The sequence below is a fragment of the Heptranchias perlo genome, chromosome 27 (assembly GCF_035084215.1).
Source record: "Heptranchias perlo isolate sHepPer1 chromosome 27, sHepPer1.hap1, whole genome shotgun sequence".
Classification (NCBI taxonomy): Eukaryota; Metazoa; Chordata; class Chondrichthyes; order Hexanchiformes; family Hexanchidae; genus Heptranchias; species Heptranchias perlo.
Genome location: NC_090351.1, coordinates 25,565,488 through 25,589,088, shown reverse-complemented (window position 1 = coordinate 25,589,088; position 23,601 = coordinate 25,565,488). Strand labels below are relative to the sequence as shown.

The 23,601-nt window shown below is 41.5% G+C and overlaps 1 protein-coding gene across 5 annotated transcripts in view; it reads left to right on the top strand.

The window, feature by feature from the left end:
* celsr2 (cadherin, EGF LAG seven-pass G-type receptor 2) overlaps positions 1-23,601 on the top strand; it is a 229,031-nt gene that overhangs the window by 102,422 nt on the left and 103,008 nt on the right. For all 5 annotated transcript variants that reach the window (XM_068007462.1, XM_068007464.1, XM_068007463.1 and 2 more), the window contains exons 3-4: positions 2,584-2,806; positions 19,325-19,440. In XM_068007462.1, the coding sequence (XP_067863563.1) occupies positions 2,584-2,806; positions 19,325-19,440 (339 nt within the window). The remainder of the gene's footprint in view (positions 1-2,583; positions 2,807-19,324; positions 19,441-23,601) is intronic.

Here is a 23,601-nt window from a genome sequence, read left to right as displayed (position 1 = left end):
CACTTTGCTACACATACACAGCATGGGCTTGGCCATGATGCACTCCGCAGTCAAAATGCTTGTTGCCATTCAAATGTTTAGGTTCACAAGTAAAGAAAGGTCACTTGGGCAAGGTACTGGATGCCTACAGGCTTCCATGGAGCAATAGTCCTGTCCAATTAATTGGAGGAGGGGGGATAGAAAAAAGAATTAATTTTATAATAGGAAACGTCACTTTGTTTCTGCAAATTTTGAAAATGTTAAAGTTTTAAGTGATTTCTACATACCTGTATCCTGTAAAACTCCCACAAGGTGTAGCTATTGACAAATTACATTTAAAATCTACATGTAGTACGACCTCTGCCCCCCACCTCCCCCCCCCAATCCAGACATGCACCAATATCTGGTTGAATGTTGGGTGTATGATCCATTTCCAGACCTCCCTGTCAATCTATTATCATCCTCCGATAGTCCCACTGATGTCATGAACTTGCCACGTCTGTCTGTCTAAATATGAAACGTGATCTAGATCCAGGCCCTTTTCTTGCAAGAACTTCTTCTGCAGTAGATACAACAGAGGGAGACTGTCTGTGAAATATTGCACCTGAGAGACCTTTGTTGCTCTATTTTCTTTGATGTGATTTATTCAATAGTTAAGAGTCCCTTCCTCTGTGGGTTGCTACTTATGGGTGGGGTGGGGAATTATGGGGTGTGGAATAGCTTTGATGGTAAATACTAAAGCTTGTTTGAATTATTGTTCAGTTGCCGATAGTGTGCATATTGGAGAAGGGCCTGAACCAGTGGTTTTGAGTTTTTAAACAACTGCTTAATTTGGCCAGTCACGCCCACTGCCACAAAATGCAGAAGCTCCTTATGATTTATTGCAATATTTCCAGCCCACATTTGCAATGTCACTTGATCCTAGAATTATACAGAAATATAAGGAATTGCTTGGACATTTCCCAGGGTCTCTGCATACGTTATTATACCTGAAATCTATCCTGTACGGTATGTCTCGATGTACAAGCCAGCTTGTGGGAATTGCTGCTGATGTTGCAGAGAATGTCCTAAGGGACCAGCTCTAAGTTCCCAAATGTATAAAACAAATGATGCACAGTCTCAAACTTAAATGTTATTTATCAAGAGTGTGTCAATTGCTTGAATCAAAGAAACTGGCAGTGCTTTTTAGCTCTCCGATACTATAAATACAATTATTATGTCAGCTAAATGCTTTTTAAACACTGTTTGGTAATCAATAAACTATGTTTTGTTGGAAAGAGTTCATTATACATGTAACGTCTACTCCTTTTAATTTGAAGTAGCTTAAATCAAATTGTCTATTAATTTATATTGAAATTATGCAAAAATAAAAGCCTCCCGTGCTGTTTTATTAAAATTGCTTCACATTGATTGACAATGTTTTGCAGAGGAAATCTTAACCCAATGCTTGTTACTTGGTGTATTAGCCTGGTTGAACAGCACCACACCAAAGAATCACCATCCTTGCCAAGATATAGAAATCGTATTCCCTGGATTACTTCACAGGGTTATTAGTCATTCTAGTTGGATGGTAATTCCTGATTGAAAAGGTCTCTTGGAAAGATCCCAGAAACAGAATGTTAATGTAACCAAGTCTAAATTGGATTTGTACTGGTCTAAATTCATATTCTGCGCCATGTAATCAATTTTCTAATAATAGATTTCTCTTTCTGCCAATTTGCCCTCTCCCCTCTTAAAAACATATTGGGGGAGAAGTTTGTCTTGGGCAGTGGTGCAAAACGGGGCGATAGCACACTGGCAGACCATCTTACCCTCCACCCGATTTTCTTTTCCATTCCAAGACGAATTTCACCCATTGATCCCTCACTGGGGTACAATTCTACACGGAGCACTCCTGCTGCTACCTCACCCAGTTGACTGTTATTCATGTGTAAGCCACTATTTAACTTTAGTGGGCATCATAATCAAATCCAAACCAATCTTCAACTATTAATCACATATTAGAAGTTCTGGGGGGAGGGTGGGTGTTGCCTCTGGATTGTGATCAGGAGAGGGAACCCTTGCAATTTTCCCCTCTTTACTCAGATCAATGTAATGCTGTTGTGGTTGTGATTAACTTCTGCAGCACAGAGGAGGGACTCAATTTAGGACTTCCTGGTCTTTTCAGTTCAGCTAATCACTGTGTAAACAAACTGAGCCATTGAGGAGCTGATAAACATTTCCAATAGTATCTAGTAATGACCTTATTTGTTAGTGGGATAGGGCTAAATTAAAAACATAAACATACAGATGTTGTTTCTGAAAACTCCTTCATGACTTAATCCGAATGTTTCTCTGGAGCTTCTGTATGTTCTGGTCTGAAAATTGTATTGTCAAAGGATGTTAAAAGCTCAGGAAATTTTATAACAGTTATGTTCCATCAGCACCAAACAGGATATTAAAATAGCCACAACTGAACAATTGGAAAGTTGGTGTTTTTGTGGAAATTCTACTTTGTGTTGGAATTTCTTATCCTAGTTAGTTGTTATTTGCTATTATTCTGCAATCAAGTATTTAGAACCAGATCCCTGTGCTGAACACTAACCTAATGTCTCTCTTCTTCAGGTGATTACTGTGAAGTGAATTCTCGGTCAGGCCGCTGTTCTCCTGGAATTTGTCGAAATGGAGGGACGTGCGTTAACCTGCTGGTCGGAGGTTTCAAGTGCGACTGCCTGCCAGGAGAATATGAGAAGCCGTATTGTGAGATGACCACTCGGAGCTTCCCTCCACAGTCATTCATAACCTTCAAAGGGTTGCGCCAGCGTTTTCACTTCAGCATCTCACTCACGTAAGTAAAGTGTGCCAGTTACTGAGCATTGCTTCACCCAATGCTTGTTCCCTGGTCGCTCAGTTGGTACGTGCATTGTCCGATGTGGAAATTAACCATACCAAGCAGAACGGTCATAGGGTCAATCCCAAGTCTGTGCTGAATTAGCTGATCTTGGCTAAGCCATCAGAATTGGCCTCAGCACCTATGGCTGAGGGCAGTGGCCAGATTCCTGACCACCATCCAGTTGGACAAAGTGCATGTGTGAATGCTGGTTAAGAACACCCATTAGGTGCCCACAGTTCACTAGCTGGATGATAATGAGAACCGAGGCCCAATACTACATGCGCCTCAGGCCTATCCATTCAGGCGCGGTGATCATTCCCTGTGCCCCTGCATGACCGTTTTTGGGCATGCTCGAATTTCTCGGCCTCCAAGTCTAGGTCAAGATTGGTGACTTGGCCAGCTAGTGTCTGTGGAGCTCTACATTGGCATGAATCAGTGTTGTCAGGAGAGATGGGGAGAAAAAAATTGAACAAACATGAACATTGCCAATGGCACCATTAACTGAAAAAGGAGTAGATTCCACAGAGAAAGCATTTTCATGCATTAAATAGCTGCACGAATGTAAGACAAATATTTAACTCATAGCCAAAATGGGAATTTAATGATAGGCATGACCAGTCCTTTCAGGTTCTAAGCAATATGTTTTTCATTGATTCTTTTTTAAACTCTTATTTTGTCATGAGAATATCTAAAATCGTTGCTGTTATTTTCTTAGAAATCGGTTAATTGGTTTTGTTCTGTTTTGGTAGTTGATAATCTGTAACGCGTTTAATTTTTAGCTTCCTCATTTCTGAAATCTCTGACCCACATGGGACATAGTGGATATTATGTGGGTGTTGGTAACAATTCCGTGTCCCAGGAAATTGGTGATTAACTGCAGTGGTAACAAGAAGAATAACTAACGAGTGTCCCAGAGGCACCATACAGCACAGACCCGGCAACTCTTACTCATTAGGAATGACAGTCACTCGTTTTGGTTTAATAATCTGGCCCATTTTAATGTATGCCATTGGTGACAATAAAGCACAGTTCCATATATTTGAGTGGGTTTGCAATCTGCACTATTCTTGCTGTTCATTAATGTCACATTTAGCAGGTCCTCGTCCTTGACAGGGCTGCGTATTGATACTGAAATTCTGCAGAAGGAGGGAGGGAAGAAGATACCAGGCGAGTTGATACTGAGCACATTTCATTTTGTTTCAAGTTTCGGTGTTTCATATTCTGTCCAGTAATGAAAGCTCATATTAAGAACCCATCTTGTTTTGTGAGGGAAAGGATAAAGCATAGTACTATACAAAACATTTGGCGAATGCATTCTATTAGCCTAGAATTACCTAGCTGCTCAGTTAGAAATTGTTGTAATTTTTGAAAGAGTTTTCTTAAGGGATGGTCTTTTGTTGGGACTGTCAAAGTTCTTTTCTCACATGAGATTTTCAGTCATGAGCAGTTTACCTGAGGAATCAATTCACTCCGGAAATGTAAACCTGGCTAAAAATGGCAAACTATCACATGGGCCTTAGGGGACAGTCAGCAGCATTAATGTGTTCTTTTCTCCTGTATCTTAACCTCTTTTCCCTGTCTTTCTCTTGTTCTCTGTTTTCTTTTGCTGTATTTTTCTTTCTCTCTGTACAGTCCATTTAGCTGTGGGATATATAAAGTGGTTTCACCAGCTGGAGATTAAGGGAAAACGAGAGACAGCAATGCAGGCAGAGATACCTCAACATTCAAAGGCAATAGGGAAGGCCTTCTATTAAAACTTTAGACCCTACAGTTTAAAAGAGTTGCTATCATTATGAACCCTGAGGCAGTACCACCTCCAAAGGGATCTCTTTTCCTGCAGAGGGAAGAAGCAAGGAAAAGGTCAGAAAATATCAACAGTGCATAGACATGAGAGATTGCAATTTTCAGGCAGGTGCTAGCAATTTCCAACTTGAGAGTTTTGTTCAATGTGGGAGGATTGATAGCCCTGTTATCAAAATGAATCTGAATGGTTTTTGTGACAGTATGGCATTTGACAGTGTAGCGTTTATTTGATGGTGTGCCATTTGACGGTGTGATGTTTATTTGACAGCGTTTGTTTGACGGTGTGGTGTTTATTTGACGGTGTGGTGTTTGACGGTGTGGTGTTTGACGGTGTGGTGTTTATTTGACGGTGTGGTGTTTGACGGTGTGGTGTTTGACGGTGTGGTGTTTGACGGTGTGGTGTTTGACGGTGTGGTGTTTATTTGACGGTGTGGTATTTGACAGCGTTTGTTTGACAGTGTGGCATTTGACGGTGTGGCATTTATTTGACAGCGTTTGTTTGACAGTGTGGTGTTTGACGGTGTGGTGTTTGACGGTGTGGTGTTTATTTGACAGCGTTTGTTTGACAGTGTGGCGTTTATTTGACAGCGTTTGTTTGACAGTGTGGTGTTTGACGGTGTGGTGTTATTTGACAGCGTTTGTTTGACAGTGTGGCGTTTGACGGTGTGGTGTTTATTTGACGGTGTGGCGTTTGACACTGTGCCGTTTGGTATGGTGTTTATTTGACGGTGTGGTGTTTGACGGTGTGGCGTTTATTTGACAGTGTTCCATTTGATGGTGTGTTTATTTGACAGTGTGGCATTTATTTGATAGTGTGCCATTTGATGGTGTGGTATTTATTTGACAGTGTGGCGTTTGTTTGATGGTGTGCCGTTTGATGGTGTGGCATTTATTTGGCGGTGTGGCATTTATTTGACGGTGTGCCGTTTATTTGATGATGTGCCGTTTGACAGTGTGGCATTTATTTGACAGTGTGGTGTGTGACAGTGTGCCATTAGGCGGTGTGTTTGTTTGACGGTGTGGTGTTTGTTTGACGGTGTGGCGTTTGATGTGTGATGGTTGTCGGTGTGGCGTCTGTTTGTTGGTGTGGCGTCTGTTTGTTGGTGTGGCGTCTGTTTGTTGGTATGGCGTCTGTTTGTTGGTGTGGCGTCTGTTTGTTGGTGTGGCATTTGTTTGTCGGTGTGACGTTTGTCGGTGTGGTGTTTGACCGTGGCGTTTGTTTGACGGCGTGGTGTTTGTAGTAATGAAGGCTTGAAGGCCACAGCATGCTGCCTTTGTAGTGGTTGAATTACATTTTGTGCTAATGATGAGGTTTATGTGGAATCTATTGCTGGGTGTCTGTTGTATTTGATGTGAACTTTGAATTGCTACTTAGAGCTGATTGAGGACTATCTGAATTTGTAACTTATCTCTTGCCTGTGCTTCATATTGCTGGAGATTACACTTTTTGTAAATAAAAATTCCTCATGCCTGGAGTGTAATCACTTTCATTTTAGAAGTCTGTCAGGATAATTGTTAATAGGGAGAATAAAATCTGAAATAATATATACTACATAGGTTTTATTTCCTCTGCTTTTTATTTTGAATTCTATAATTGTTTTCCACTGTAAGGAGAATTGAAATCTCTATAATGGGTAATATTGTGTAGTATTAATTGACTGGCGCTATAGTACAAGTAACATGAAGAGTGATGCAGCCTATTTATAACTGAAGCGAGCCAGTGGTGGGCGGGCAGTGGTAAAGACCGCTGTTATCGTGTATACACACTATTCATTTCAAGATGTGTTGTGTGATTTGGGGAGTGGAAAGTAGAGCCAGGAGTTCAAATAACACACTGCAGATAGACCACTGATATTCAGTCCACACATGGTTCAAGTAATGCTATGATGTTTGGCATGTGATGCGTGCCACTTTATATGGAAAATTAAACTAAAATCTACACGTATGATATATATATATATATATATAAATATCACAATGTAAATAATGCAAAATAATTTAAAGAAAATATATACCAAATTAATTATGAAGACTGCTCAAACTCATTTCATATAGGGATATTTCCATCTTAAACACCTTTTAAATAGAGTGGCGATACTGCCAATTACTCCGATTGATACCTTGTACTATTCATGCTAGTTTTAATGATTTGTTGAGAAGTAGAGAAGCTGGTGTCACAAGAAATAATATCGATGTCACTGATGCTTTATTTCTGAGCAAAGGTCCTATTCATCGATGATAGAAAAAAATGTCATAGCTTAAAAAGGAGACATGTTTGAAGTGTAGTTTTGTGGGGTGAGTAAAACCATAACTCTCAGATATTTAATTCTACGAGATTAGCTTTAATTGCTCCAAGGCTGTTTTAAAAGTGTCCCTTAAGGGTGCTCCATTACTGGAATAGCATAATGGATTTTATGTGAAATATTGCATGGCCCATTCATCATTCAGTAGGCATTGGTATTATCTGCAGATGTACAAGAGCTTTGATTAAAAAGCCTTTATCTGTGCATTTTGTGTATTGTTTAGGATATTCAGGATATTTGTACTGAGGCTATTCAGTCATTGGCTGGAGCCTCCTGTTTTTTATGCCTTACTGTACAATGTACACATGTATAGTAATGTCTGGAAGGCACAATGGCTGGTAAGTACCTCAATTCCATTTACCCACAGTTACTCTATATCCCGTGATACCCTTACCTAACAAAAATTGATCAATCTCAGTCTTGAATATTTCAATTGACCCAGTATCCATGGCCTATTGATATGCAGATTTCCACTATCTTTTCTGTGAGAAAAGTGCTTCCTTATTTCATTCCTAAATGGCCTAGCTCTAATTTTAAAATTATGCCCTCTTGTTTTGGATTCTCCTATCAGAGCAAATAGTTTCTCTGTATCTACCCTATTGAATTCTTTTTATCATTTTAAAGGCATCGCTTAGATCACCCCTCAATCTTCTAAACTTGAGGGAATTCAAGCCAAGTTTATGCAACCTATCCACTTTGTTGAAGCTGAGGATATTAGGGATTTAATATAGTTCTTTGACAGCAAAATAATGGCTGCAGTATACTGATATTCAAGAGTATTGTGGAGTTCCCTGAATCTTGGTATATCCAGATGAAAATACCGTATAATTTTGTTCACCCAGATGAGGAGTCAAAGCTCACTATGGCTATAAGGAGTATGAGAGAAGATGCAATAAATTAAAAGGTAGAAGTTAGGTTGCACCAATTCTGTGGGTTGTATGAGAAGAGGAAGACTGAGTGAGGTAAGGAGTACCATAATTTGAAGTTGCCAGGAAGGCACTAAAGAAAGCATCTTCTCCAGGAGTCCTCTTGTAAAATTCAACAACAATCAAATTCCAGAGTATATGGTTAAAAAAAAGTATGGTTCAGTGTGCACACTTTTAGCAAATGAGCACACTCACCAACTGTTTATATTGGGCCTATAAGGCTGACTGTTGAACTTAAGTAGCGACACACTGTTATGACTTGTCATGCTACTCACTTTTAATATGCCTAATGCACACATGAAGAGCAATTATTCATTATTGTGCTTTAAATCTGGAACTAACAGTGAGCTTTACAGATCCAGCTGAACCATTATTCAGAATTTGAAAATTAAACGTACTTGAATTGCAGTTCAACCCTTAAGCCCTGGTATAATTCTGGTCAATCTGTGCTGTACCACCAAATATATCCTTCCTGAGGTTCGGTGCTCAAAACTGAATGCAGTACTCCAGATGGAGTCTGACTAAGGCTCTGTACAACTGAAGCATCACTTCCTCACTTATGAATGTATTCCAGTTCCCTTGAGATAAATGCCAACAATTCCATTAGCCTTTTTGATTATGTTTTGTTCCTGTGCAGTAGCTTTTAGTGATTTGTGTACATGGACACCTAAATCCCTTTGCTCCTCCAAAGCTCTTAGTCTCTCACCATCTCCTCGATGTAAGTGGTTCCTCTCTTTTCAGGTTGCCATTACAGTAAAACCCAATGGAGTAGAAGTTTCTGTGATGGTAATATTGTACAAATGCTTAACATGCTGGTCCCAAATTTCCTTTACCACTGTTTTAATGGAGGAGTTAACTCATTCAAAATGCCACCATCAAAATAGCGAAGAGAGTAATTGGTACAAGGGTATTAAATGCTTGTTTGATATATTGCTATTTCTATGAGTTTCACTGGTGTAAGGTACTGCCCTGTATTTAGAAAACATGAAAGTTTGACTTATTAACCAGAAGTTGTGGCACTTACAATGTCCTGATAGCAGAAATGTATTACACTGATTTAATCATTATTTGGTGATGTAACCATTATTTTGTACTTCTAAATGAAATGGATTTGCATCAGTTGTGCTACTCAGAACTGCATTTACAAAAAAAAGCACCAATTCAAACAACACAAGTAAAATGTTATCTCGGGAATCTTGGGCAGTCCGTTAAACTGCCACTGTCACGATCCTGTTGGGATATACCAACGCTTGTCCAGTCTTTTTTTCAGAGTGCAAACTCAAAGTATTTGAGCTTTACTTTTTTCCTCTGCAATGGGATTCATAGATGGATTTGTAAAGGGTGTAATGTGCTTGACCATTTTAATCGAATTCTTCAAAGAAACTGTAAAGTGTAGAAGAAGAAAATGCAGTGGATGTTGAATATATCGGTTTTTAGAAAGCATTTTATAAGGAGCTGTATCAGAATCTTCTTGTGGATATGAAGGCTCATGATATTAAAGAGAATATAACTGCATGGAATGAGAGCTGGTAAGAAGACAGAAAGCAGAGAATGGGGTAAATGGATATTTTTCAGATGGTGTACCCCAGGAGTCTCTACTGGGGCTCTTTTTTTGTTTTCCATTAATATAAAATATATCTGGACATAGGAACCAGAAAATGATTTTTAAGTTGTTGATTATACCAAATTAAAGGGTATGGCAAATGGTGAGGAAGATTTAGGAGATTGCAGGAGGACATAAACATGTTGGCAGAATGTGCAGACAGGTGGCAAATGCAGTTTAGCTCAGAGATATTGTGGTAGTTTTAAGAAAAACAATTGGAGGAGGAAAAGTCACAGTAAAAAGAAGTAAACCCTGATTGGTAAGAGTGCAGGAAGAGGAAAATCTAGGGGTGCAGATCCATCGATCTTTAAAGCTAGGAATGCAGATAGAAAATGCTATAAAAAGACAAATGTGATACTAGCTATTATATTCAGTTATTAACGTCAGTGCTCCAATTTAGAGGGCAGAAGGGTGCCCAGCACTAATAATTTCAGGGATCGACTGGTGAAACACTTATTTAAATTGAAAATCAGGGGCAGCCCGGTGAGGACTGCACTTTTATTCAGAGAGGCAGCTACGAGGATACCAGATAAGTCAAGTCATTCATCTGCTTATCATTTTACCCCATGATTATAATCAAACACAAGAGGGATATAGGGAACAGTAGTAAATGTTAATTGGAAAATATGGTCACGGTAAAGCTGATTGTCACTAACATTGGGACCAATACAATACAAAAGTAACTGAAATATCGTGTTTGCCAGCAACAACCGGGTCAGCAGCAGTTCATTTTACTCTGAAAGAAAGATGCACTGGGACCAGGAGATATAAGGAATGATTCTACACACCCAGTGGGGTGCTGCACACACAGGGAGCATGTGTTAGAGGACCGGGACTACATTGTTGTAGCCCTAGCATCAACACTTGCCCCCTAGGAGTATGAGATCACAGAATCACTTGGACATGGTAACTAATGTTTACCTGGGACATAACACAACAGGAATGCAAGCTAAAAATAGATGTAACATGATTCAGTTGAGCACTTATTTACTCTTGTCTAGTGTGAAATAATATCAGCAGCGTGCTCCAACTTCCCGCGACAATCACGTCCCCACTGTGCCTTTAGCTTAAGACCAGACATAATTGAGAACAGACAGTTACTGCAATAGTTCTTCCTGCAACCTTTCATTCCACTTGTACTTTATTTATGCGATGGCACAAGTTCAGGGATTAACAACAAAGCTGCAGGTCTGATCAGTTCTTCACACTGCAAATGTTTGATCCAACAAAGGACAGAAGTAGCTCTTCTGGGAAAGATTATCAGTTCTCAACACCAGGCCAACACTGTTGCAGATTAGCTGTCAGGTGGGCTGACTGGAGTTTTTGTTGCCAGCAAGATTCCCCAGGTGATCATCAACCAGTCTTGCTATAAATAAACGTGACTTTTTTGTGCACCATTGATTCGAATTTTACATACTCTTATTTTGTTGTTTGGGTATGGGATCCATCCAATTAGTTTAACTTTTCTATTTGTGGTTACGAATTGCAAAAGTCAGACCACAAAACTATATTATCCAAAGAAAAAATAAATCAGACTTGACAGAAATGGTCTTAAAGCTATACTTACCAAGTAACTTCCTGCAACACGTTTTCAATGCATGAACTGTGGTGACCAAATACAAAGCTTTTCAGCTGCATCAAGTGGACCAATAGGGGAAAGGACTTTGAGGAATCTAGTCTGACCCAGTCATGGTCTACTTTTCCAAGCCTGATGCTACAGTGCAAATTTGGATCATGATTTCTTACTCAGGGTAACAGTGCACCCTTCCAAATCTATCAAAATTAGCTGATCTGGAAGCAACATTATATATTTATTGGCACATCTTTGTGAGGACATTTCTAAGATTTTTTTAAATTTAGAAAGTAGGAAAAATAGTTGAACCTCATCTGTCCAGATTATTGGTATTCATATTATGGCCATAGGCCATTTGCAGTCCATCTCCCTTCTCCTGTGACCCTCAGCAAACTAGCTGCTCTAAGTATCTTTGTACCTCCATTTACAGCCTGCTCTGCTGTGAGATATTTGCTCTGTTGGGATTCAGTGCTGATCTCTCTTTTCTTGCTCTGCAGCAAAAGAAGCTGATTAGGAGGTACAGTTATCCCAGTTTTCATACAGCAAGCAAAGTGGCCCCATTAAAATGGAACTATTAGTACTAAGGGTTGTTTCTCCCCCCCTGTTCCTGTGGAAAATTTCATTTTTCAACTACAACATAATCAAATCAGGATCTCACTGAGTGAGGAACCGCAGGCCCCATCACTCTCTGGTGCAGCGTGTTCCAACATTATAGAATGTGGACCTCGAGCAAGACATTGATTAGAATTGTGGCCTTTAACAAAAAGTTAGAGTGTAATACTAATCTATGTTGTAAGCAGTTCTGGTGTATATGTCTTCATTATAGCTGTATTAAGCCCTTAACATAATATACTGCCCCCCCCCTTAATATTCTGTACTTGCCCTCCCCATGTTTCCTGCTCTCAACATTGTGTGAGAGGCCAAAGCTTGTGGCAGCATCTGGGGGAGTTGGTGGTTGAAGGTTTGGCTCTAGTTTTTATACTCAATTTTTTTTGTTTAAAACTGAGCCACCACCTTGCTACTTGAATATGGCTGATTCTGCTAAGTTATCTTTACTACAGGAAAGGATACACAGCAGGTTCAAGATGTGACTGGAGGAAAATGTCAAAAATTAACAGAGGCTCCAACATTTACACAATTAAAGATCCCACTTTTTCTCCCCTTCAGTATACCCCTACCTTCTCCTGAAGGTACATATTCATGTTGGGGCACAGTCTATGGTAGGAATAACTGACCTAAGGACATAGGGGTCCCTCTTTTGATCACGGTCAGTGATGCCTGCTGGAGATGCAAGTTTGTGAATGTGCTCAGGCTTTGCTGTGATGTCTGCTGTGATGAAATCACCCATTGACACACAAATAATGGCCAATTGGGTAAGGAACTATCACCTAGTGAAGGATTTAATACCTTGAGTAGAGGGGAGGGGAGAAAAGAAATGGGCAATAAAGTTTTTTTTTAGCAATGTAACACATTAGGTCTGACTTTTCAAGTGATCACTCCTGGCATGGACCCTTACCTGATGGGAGTACATATAGAAAAATAGCAGGCACAATCTTCATGATTGGACAGAAAATTGTGGGGATTATACCTGTGATTTCTTGATATGTGGGTTTGGAAAATTAGCACTATTGATTCCCGTTTCTTTTTAGCAGCAGCAAATGAGCAGTGAATGAATCCATTCCAAGGTATCACATGTGAACTTGCTGAAACTTAGCTTGGATTCCACCTGAGCTTTGTGCAGCTTATTAAAAGGCAGATTTATTTGTTTTTACAAGAAATCCAGGCTCCAACTGTTGCCAGACTTGGAGTGAGACCGAAGTTTAGTGGTTTGTATCTGGCTTTGAGCTTAATGGGCTGCGGTTAGCTTGGGGCTTAGACAAGTCCAAAACTCCCAAATTGAGGCTGGTTATTGTAGCCTCAATTTAAATATCCTGTAAAATTGATATAAATTAAGGTCCTGGATGGCAAAATTTGAAGCAGAAGGAACATATTTTTGGTGTGAATTTTTATGATGATCAAAGGGAGAGATATTAGTGTTGGAGAATCGAATACATAATTTCTCCAGTTTGGAACACTTACGCCATTAATTTCCACAGGGATTCTCTGGGTCGTCTGCTGTAACCTCATTGGAAGATCTGCGGAAACCCCGGAGACATTGGTGTAAATGGCAGTTATGCTGCTTCTTTGGGGTTTCCATTAATCTTCTGCAGAAGTTACGACAATCAGGAGAACCCCCGTGGAAACTCAACCTCAGTGTCAGCATCAAGCACTCCCAGATTAGGTGTAGTATGGTTAAACGCAGAGTAAAACTACCAACCATGTAATTCTGCCGCTACATTATCATGTTTCTCCTTATAAACATGACTTACTTAATGACAGGAAAAGTCCTTGGTTGTTACAAATTATATATACAATTACAGTCTGGGTTTTGTTCCAACAGGAAACTCCTACTTCCTTCCCCCTCTAGTACTTTCTTGGGGCCAGTCACCACCTTCACGGGGTGGTCCCAGGAAGCAGCAGGGAGTGTGGTGGACAGCATGGAAATCCCTGGGACCCCACGTCCCCACAGCCATTTACATGTGGCCAGCAAGGAAGGAGAGAGCAGTGGTAGTCCCAGCGGGGCTGGGGGTTAGGAAATCCTGGTCAGACAGTGAGGTGGTGGTAGGCCTCACCGCCTGAATTTTCCAACACTCTTGTCGCGATTGCAGCCGATTTTGAGCGGGATTGCAGAGGAGAATTCGACCTGGTATCTTGGAAGAAAGATAAGCAACTGGAATAACAGATTCGTCAAAATGCAGTCTACTTGCATGCCCTTCTGCTTCCCTATAATATCGGATACATGAGAGAATTTACCACAGCTAGGGTCCTTGAATGTTTGTACATTGCTACTACATACTGCTGAAAATAGGCTAATGAGTTGTAGCGCTTAAACTTTGTGTAGGCCAAGTAGACAATCAGGCTTTCCTTTCACAAAGTATTAATTTAAAATATCTGCCATTCCTTCAACGACTGATTAGGTAAGTTGAGTTGAGGCTTGATACGAATCATTAATCTGCTCTATTTCGCAGTAAGGTGAACAAACAGAACAACAGTTACGGTTGATTTCACATTTTCACCAATACAACTTATCCATGCAATAATATAGAAATAATGAAAACAATGAGCTATTTGACTTCAGTGGGTCATCTTGCTTGTCTTCAAGCTAATTTTCTAACCCCCTTTTCTGTACTTCATTCTTCTTGCAGCCCTTTACTGTGTGAATGTTTCCAGCTTTTGCAGCTTTCTGTTTTTAAAAGTCTGACGCAGTGTCAAACTGTCAACTCTCCTTCCACCACCACAACCCCCCCCCCCCCCCCCAACCCCCAAGCAGAGTCCACCAGTCTAACTCGGTGATGACCCCGCTGAGCGCATATTAATTGAGTCGGCACAGCAACAAGAGTGTTAAGAATCACTGGAATGTCAAACCATCCTTTGTTGTCTTCAGGATGCTGGATCAGACGTCCCATCCGAAAGCTAATCTAAACCTGCCAGACCTATTGTCCTGTCAATTTAACCCCTTGAGAACTAATAGTGACATGATCTAAAATCCCAAAACCTATATCTGTATTAAGTTAGCTGATTTCAGCCAAGGCAGTTGTTGGGGGACTGCAATTGCCTCATAGACCCTGGGCCAGGGAAAGGAAAAATCAACCAAGTTCTCTTTCCCCTGATCACTACCCAGTGAATTCTGCAGGAAGTCTCACATGGTTGTGATGGCCTGCATAATTAAGCAGCCTGCTAACGCTCACTGAGCTAGTTTGAGAGATGAAAACATTCATACCAAAAAAGATTCATCACCAGGATTGGGGAAGGGGAGTAAATTGGGGGATAACTACTTCAACTTGTACAATTGATGAAAAATAATGCTGTGGTTAAAATACAGCACTTCAGGATCTAACCAGAACAAAGTCAGGAAATGGTGACCCTGCACAGCTGCAAAGCTTTGGAAAATCTTGTACAATTATCGAGAGTGACAGAAACACGATTTTGGCTTCAATTACGTGCTGTCAGTCATACATGGGGTGAAGGAAATGGTATCTGTGCTGCAGACAGCTATTTTAGAAAATAACCTGTCAGTGAAAGAGGGAAAGAATTTGTGCCTCACACATTTAGTGAGATTTATTTACTTAACATTTGAATCTAAAATCTAAAGCAGGCTCAGTGGGCCTTATGGCCTACTCCTACTCCTATTTCTAATGTTCTATAAATGGAATTTAAAAATTCTCAGTTTTCTGTATCTTTGTCAAACGAGGTACATTTTATGAGAATTCTGAAGTATAGGAAGTTGCCTTTCCTGCAATCCTGGTGTTCAGGACAATTAACCATGAATTTGCTTATACAAAATATGGAACCTTTGATTCATTTCGCACATGCATACAAGGCAGATTAACAATGTCACTTTATCACACTAGTGTCTCCTGTTGACTGGAAAGGAATAGCATAGTTGAAAGTTAGACTCCAGACTCATGGTTACTCGGTGCTGAAACCAGAGTCATTTCTGTATTATAAAACCCACCGCTGGGGAAGCAAGTTTTCTCTACCTTATGACTCATTAATGTAGAGCTTATATTATGAGCTTTATTGCAGAATTGAATCCATACCAGGTACACTAAGAAACAAAAGACTGTGTAAACAGAATTATCACCTTACATCTTAACTGTAAAACCTGACTTGATTGGTTACCTTCAACTTGCTGACAAATGTAACCCGCATTACTCAAGATCATCTCATTGGATATGTCCTGTGGGTGATTTTTATGAAGTTGTAGTTGTTCAATATAATACATTCTTGTTGAGAGCATTTGTCATTGTCAGTGTTAATCAACTCCACTTTTATTTGTCATAGTTCCTCACAGCCATCCATTTTGTGTGTACTTTGAGGCTCATGTTATAGCATGGCACAAATTAAATTGTTCTGAAGAGTCAGTGAGTTTATGCAGTGAGCAGCTGAGCCATACAGGCTAGGTAGATCCCAGGTTCGATCTCCAGTCTGTGCTGGGTCAGCTGGGGCAGGAGTAGGTGTGTTATAATTGGCTTTAGTTCACCTTGGTTAGACAAAGGCAGATCAGCTAGGATTCTCACTTACGATAAAGCTACTGAAACTGGCCTCAGTGCCTCTTGTTGGGGAGGAAAAATTGGCCAGGTTTTCTACTCTTCATGCTGGCGGTGCGTGTGTGTGGACATCAAATGAGGACAGGAGCTGGCAAACACTGTCTAGATTCATGCATGAATAATTTTCATTATGGTAAGACACTGGAGTACAACTGGAATTGTATCACAGTAGGGCGTTAGCGAGCAGTTTTAGAAGAGGAAAGGGAAGAAAAATTGGCTTAAAAAATGTGGAATGACTGGGAGCAAAGATTCAATAGTCAATTAATAGAGAGAATTCGATAACTTAAAGGTGCTGAAATAAGGGTGAGTGGAACCCTTATCTGGTCAAAAAGCAATGATGTACAGGTTGGACATTTACACGCACATTTTTTCATAAATTGCACTTGTACACTAAAATTTATGAAATAAAATCGTCTAACCGCAGGAATTGCTAAACATGCAATAATAGTCCAAGAAAAATCACTCTCTGACATTGTTTTATGTAACACTACCCATGGATCATGTTTCACCAGATGCTGTTTCTGGTGTGTTTTAGATCAGATGGAACATCAAAGGATACTGATTAATGATCTATTTATGAATTTAGGGTATGCACCACAAGGTTGTTTTGAATTGAGTAACTGCAGGTCGTCATTCAAAGCCCTTCACGGAGTGTGATAACTGAGGAAAATAGAGCAGCATTGCACTTTTGTGCATTTTAAGTGGAGCAGGAAATGTCACAGAAGTTTGACATTACTTTTGTTTTTCAGTCTTAAATTACCCCTACACATTGACTGATGCTGGGCTGTGGCTCCATGGGCACCAATATCCCTCCGGTATCAAATCCAAGTGGCCATTCTTCACAGTAAGGGCCTGAAGTCTATTTTACCACAATGATATCACACCAAAGCCTGATCCTATGTCCTTCTGATGTCCCTAAATGATCACTTTATAGCAGGGGTCACTGGATAGTAGTAAGAAATGGGAACCCAAGCTAATTTCTACCCTGCTGCCAACCCATGGATGCCACACACAGTTGTAGAGTTCTGTCAGCTGTGGCTCAGTGGTAGCACTCTCACCTCTGAGTATGAAGGTTGTGGATTCAAGTCCCACTCCAGAGACTTGAGCACAAAATCTAGGCTAACACTTCAGTGCAGTACTGAGTGAGTGCTGTACTGTCGGAGATGCCGTCTTTCAGAAGAGACTTTAAACCGAGGTCCCGTCTGCCCTCGCTGGTGGACGTAAAAGATCCTGTGGCACTATTTTGAAGAAGAGCAAGGGAGTTCTCTGGTCTTGGCCAATATTTATCCCTCAACCAACATCACTAAAACAGATTAACTGGTCATTATCACATTGCTGTTTGTGGGACCTTGCTGTGTGCAAATTGGCTGCCGCATTTCGTACATTACAACAGTGATTACACTTCAAAAGTGCTTCATTGGTTGTAAAGCGCTAGGGGATGTCTTGAGGTCAGGAAGGGCGCTATATAAATGGAAGTCTTTTTCTTTCATTCTTACCACAAAATCAACTGAGATCAGGATAGGAATCAACCCTTGCCTGTATTGAAAGCTACTTATCTGTTCAGATGAAGATTTAATCTAATATCCTTCGTGAAGCTGAGGGGGTCCTAAAGGTGCTACTTAAAGCTGTATTTGCCAATATTTATTTTTGTTGGATTCAGTGGTACTGCACAAGGGAAGAAAGCTCCTGCAAAAATCACTATTGAAATCCAGCTCAATTTAGGACTTACTGGACATGATGAATTGAACTGATTTTTTTTTATTATGCTTTTTATAGTCTAGTCTCTGTGTTGTATTACTGTTGTAAACAATTTTACAACACCAAGTTATAGTCCAGCAATTTTATTTTAAATTCACAAGCTTTCGGAGGCTTCCTCCTTCGTCAGGTGAACGATGTGAAAATGAAATCCTCGAAATGAAATCGCATTTATAATTCACAGAACAATGCTTGTGTTGGACATCAGGGATTGGAACTAGCATCAGGAATAGAAGATGACGCATTTTAGAGGTGCTTTCTCTGATCCCTGTGGCTACATTCCGTGTAGGTGAACCACAAATGCAACAAACCTTCAGTTCTTCAGCAATTCGCATTTACAGTCTCCGGGGTTTTTCCTGAGATATCATTCCCAAACCTGTAAAAATGTGCCTCTAAATGTGCATTGCTTGTGTGGACTGTAATACTATAAAACTTCAGACACTCATCAAGAAAACCTACCTTGAAAGACAGAAATACCTAATGTTAACAAGCTGGTCGCATATTAGTAAAGAAGCCAGTGATGCGCTGTGAGTCTGATGCAGCATTTGTCTAGAAAACAACAGTGACTACACTTTAAAAGTCACATATTAGCTGTGAAGCACTTTTGGGACATTTTGGGGATATGAAAACTGCTCCATAAATGCACGTTATTTATTTCCATCAATGCAGTATTTAAAGAGTTTAAATAATTTCACTTTCACGCTCTTCATAAAAATTATACACAAAAAAAACACTATTAAATGCAATATTATTAAAAAGAACCTGCTGGATTTGCCATCTGCTGTCATGTTAGAGTATGCCATGCTGTACATGGTTGTTCACCTGCCCAGTCCTCTTAGTGAAACAGCAATGCCCTTTTAATAGAAATTTACCATTATCCACTTTTTTGATCATATTTTCACAGAAATGAATGTGCAAAGAAACTAGTTTTAAAAATTAGCTCCCCCTGAATTAATAATTAAAAGGTTCACTTAATCATCAGGTGGATGGACTATTCACTTCATGACAATGGTAGCCATTGTGAAAAGATGACACCACACAGTTTATTGAGTAAACATTTACATATTGACATGAGAATGGAATATAAGTGGAATAAAGTTATTATTTTAACTATTTCTATGATTTTGGAGAAACAGCATTGGCTTCGTTATATTTAGTTTAAATTGTTGGCATCAGTAGTACTTGTTGGTAACACTGTAAAGTAAATGAGGTGTAGTAATACTGAGTAGACGGTATACAATGCAGCAAAATTCCAAACTGAACTCAGTGAATGAAAAATATTACATTGCAATATCTAGAGCAGATTTCTGCTTTGTACTTTCTAAATGACTTTTGGAATAAAAGTGTCTTTATTTTGCAGGTTTGCTACCAAAGAGAAGAATGGCTTGCTGTTGTATAATGGACGTTTTAATGAAAAGCATGACTTTATTGCCTTGGAGATTATTAATGAACAGATTCAGTTAACATTCTCTGCAGGTAACTTATTATTTCATGTCTTGGTCTGACTCAGGACTGATGGCTTTGTGATTTGATTGAGGAGCTGCTGAAGACTTTTTGTTAAGATATCTGAAGCACTGAGGCTGAACAAGACCATTTGACCCTGAGATAAGTTTCCAACCACATATCCGTTCCATCACCAAGACCACCGACTTCCACTTCCGTAACATTGCCCGTCTCCACCCTGCCTAGGCTCATCTGCTGTTGAAAGTCTCCTCCATGCCTTTTTTTTACCTTTAGACTTGACTATTAAGTAGGAACATAAGAAATAGAAGCAGGAGTTGGCCACCCGGCCCCTCGAGCCTGCTCCGCCATTCAACGAGGTCAGGGCTGATCTTCTACCTCAATGCCATTTTCCTGCACCATCCCCATATCCCTTGATGCCTTTTAATATCTAGAAATCTATCGATCTCTGTTTTGAATGTACTCAATGACTGAGCCTCCACAGCCGCTGGGGCAGAGAATTTCAAAGATTCACCTCTCTCTGAGTGAAGAAGTTTCTCTTCATCTCAGTCCTAAATGGCCTACCCCTTATTCTGAGACTGTGACCCCTGATTCTAGACTCACCAGCCATGGGAAACATCCTCCCTGCATCTACCCTGTTGAGCCCTGTAAGAATTTTGTATGTTTCAATGAGATCACCTTTCATTCTTCTAAACTCTAGATAATACAGGCCTAGTCTACTCAATCTCTCTTCATACGACAATCCTGCCATCCCAGGAATCAGTCTGGTGAACCTTCGTTGCACTCTCTCGATGGCAAGTATATCCTTTCTTGGGTAAGGAGACCAAAATTGTACACAATACTCCAGGTGCGGTCTCACCAAGCCCTATATAATTGCAGTAAGACATCTTTACTCCTGTACTCAAATCCTTTTGTAATAAAGGCCAAAATACCATCATTCCAATGCTCTCCTGGCCGGCCTCCCATCTTCCATCATCCATAAACTTGAAATAAAAACAGAAAATGCTGGAAATACTCAGCAAGTCAGGCAGCATCTGTGGAGAAAGAAAGAGTTAACATTTCAGGTCGATGACCCATCTTCAGAACTGGGAGAAGTTGGTCTTTAACTTCTCCCAGTTCTGACGAAGGGTCATTGAAATGTTAACTCTGTTTCTTTCTCCACAGATGCTGCCTGATTTGCTGAGTATCTCCAGTATTTCCTGCTTTTATTTCAGATTTCCAGCATCTGCAGTATTTTGCATTTGATCCATAAACTTAAGCTCATGAAATCTCATGGCATCAGATCAAACATGGGCAAGGAAACCTCCTGCTGATTACCACCTACCGCCCTCCCTCAGCTGATGAATCAGTACTCCTCCATGTTGAACACCACTTGGAGGAAGCACTGAGGGTAGCAAGGGCACAGAATGTACTCTGGGTGGGGGACTTCAATGTCCATCACCAAGAGTGGCTCGGTAGCACCACTACCGACCGAGCTGGCCGAGTCCTGAAGGACATAGATGCCAGACTGGGCCTGCGGCAGCTGGTGAGCGAACCAACATGAGGGAAAAACCTACTTGACCTCATCCTCACCACTCTACCTATCGCAGATGCATCTGTCCATGACAGTATTGGTAGAAGTGACCATCGCACAGTCCTCGTGGAGATGAAGTCCCATCTTCGCACTGAGGACACCATCCAACGTGTTGTGTGGCACTACCACCGTGCTAATTGGGATAGATTCAGAACAGATCTAGCAGCTCAAAACTGGGCATCAATGAGGCACTGTGGGCCATCAGCAGCAGCAGAATTGTATTCCAGCACAATCTGTAACCTCATGGCCCGGCATATTCCTCACTCTACCATTACCAACAATCCAGGGGATCAACCCTGGTTCAATGAGGAGTGTGGAAGAGCATGGCAGGAGCAGCACCAGGTGTACCTAAAAATGAGGTGCCAACCTGGTGAAGCTACAACTCAGGACTACATGCATGCTAAACAGCAGAAGCAACATGCTATACACAGAGCTAAGCAATTCCACAACCAACGGATCAGATCAAAGTTCTGCAGTCCTGCCACATCCAGTTGTGAATGGTGGTGGACAATTAAACAACTAACAGGAGGAGGAGGCTCTGCAAACATCCCCATCCTCACTGATGGCAGAGTCCAGCACGTGAGGGCAAAAGACAAGGCTGAAGCGTTTGCAACCATCTTGAGCCAGAAGTGCCGAGTGGGTGATCCATCTCAGCCTCCTCCCGATATCCCCACCATCACAGAAGCCAGTCTTCAGCCAATTCGATTCACTTCATGTGATATCAAGAAAAGGCTGGGCGCACTGGATACAGCAAAGTCTATGGGACCTGACAACATCCCGGCTGTAGTGCTGAAGACGTGCTCCAGAACTAGCTGCGCCTCTAGCCAAACTGTTCCAGTACAGCTACAACACTGGCATCTACCCGACAATGTGGAACATTGCCCAGGTATGTCCTGTCCACAAAAAGCAGGACAAATCCAATCTGGCCAATTACCGCCACCAGTCTTCGACAGTGCTATCAAGCGGCACTTACTCACCAATAACCTGCTCACCGATGCTCAGTTTGGGTTCCGCCAGGACCACTCGGCTCCAGACCTCATTACAGCCTTGGTCCAAACCTGGACAAAAGAGCTGAATTCCAGAGGTGAGGTGAGAGTGACTGCCCTTGACATCAAGGTAGCATTTGACCAAGTGTGGCACCAAGGAGCCAGAGTAAAATTGAAGTCAATGGGAATCAGGGGGAAAACTCTCCAGTGGCTGGAGTCATACCTAGCACAAAGGAAGATGGTAGTGGTTGTTGGAGGCCAATCATCTCAGCCCCAGGAAATTGCTGCAGGAGTTCCTCAGGGCAGTGTCCCAGGCCCAACCATCTTCAGCTGCTTCATCAATGACCTTCCCTCCATCATAAGGTCAGAAATGGGGATGTTCGCTGATGATTGCACAGTGTTCAGTTCCATTCGCAACCCCTCAAATAATGCAGCAGTCCGAGCCCGCATGCAGCAAGACCTGGACAACATCCAGGCTTGGGCTCATAAGTGGCAAGTAACATTCACGCCAGACAAGTGCCAGGCAATGACCATCTCCAACAAGAGAGAATCTAACCACCCCCCCTTGACATTCAACGGCATTACCATCGCCGAATCCCCCACCATCAACATCCTGGGGGTCACCATTTACCAGAAACTTAACTGGACCAGCCTTTTTAATATTTTGGCTACAAGAGCAGGTCAGAGGCTGGGTATTCTGCGGCGAGTGACTCACCTCCTGACTCCCCAAAGCCTTTCCACCATCTACAAGGTACAAGTCACGAGTGTAATGGAATACTCTCCACTTGCCTGGATGAGTGCAGCTCCAACAACACTCAAGAAGCTCGACACCATCCAGGTCAAAGCAGCCCGCTTGATTGGCACCCCATCCACCACCCTAAACATTCACTCCCTTCACCACCGGCGCACAGTGGCTGCAGTGTGTACCATCCACAGGATGCACTGCAGCAACTCGCCAAGGCTTCTTCGACAGCACCTCCCAAACCCGCGACCTCTACCACCTAGAAGGACAAAAGCAGCAGGTACGTGGGAACAACACCACCTGCACATTCCCCTCCAAGTCACACACCATCCCGACTTGGAAATATACCGCCGTTCCTTCATTGTCGCTGGGACAAAATCCTGGAACTCCCTTCCTAACTGCACTGTGGGAGAACCTTCACCACACGGACTGCAGCGGTTCAAGAAGGCAGCTCACCATCACCTTCTCAAGGGCAATTAGGGACGGGCAATAAATACCGGCCTCGCCAGGGACGCCCACATCCCATGAACGAATAAAAAAAAACTTGAGCTCATCCGAAACTCTGCTGCCTGTATCCTAACTCTCACCAAGTCCCGTTCACCCATTACCTTTGTGCTTGCTGACCTACCTTGGCTCCCAGTCCGGCAATCCCACGATTTTAAAATTCTTATCCTTGTTTTCAAATCCCTCCATGGCCTCGCCCCTCCCTATCTCTGTAACCTCCTCCAGCCCTACAACCCTCCGAGATGTCTACACTCTTCCAATTTTGGCCTCTTGCGCATCCCCAGTTTTAATTGCTCCACCACAAGCGGTTATGCCTTCAGCTGTCCAGGCCCTAAACTCCCTAATCCTCTCTGCCTCTTTATATCTCTCTC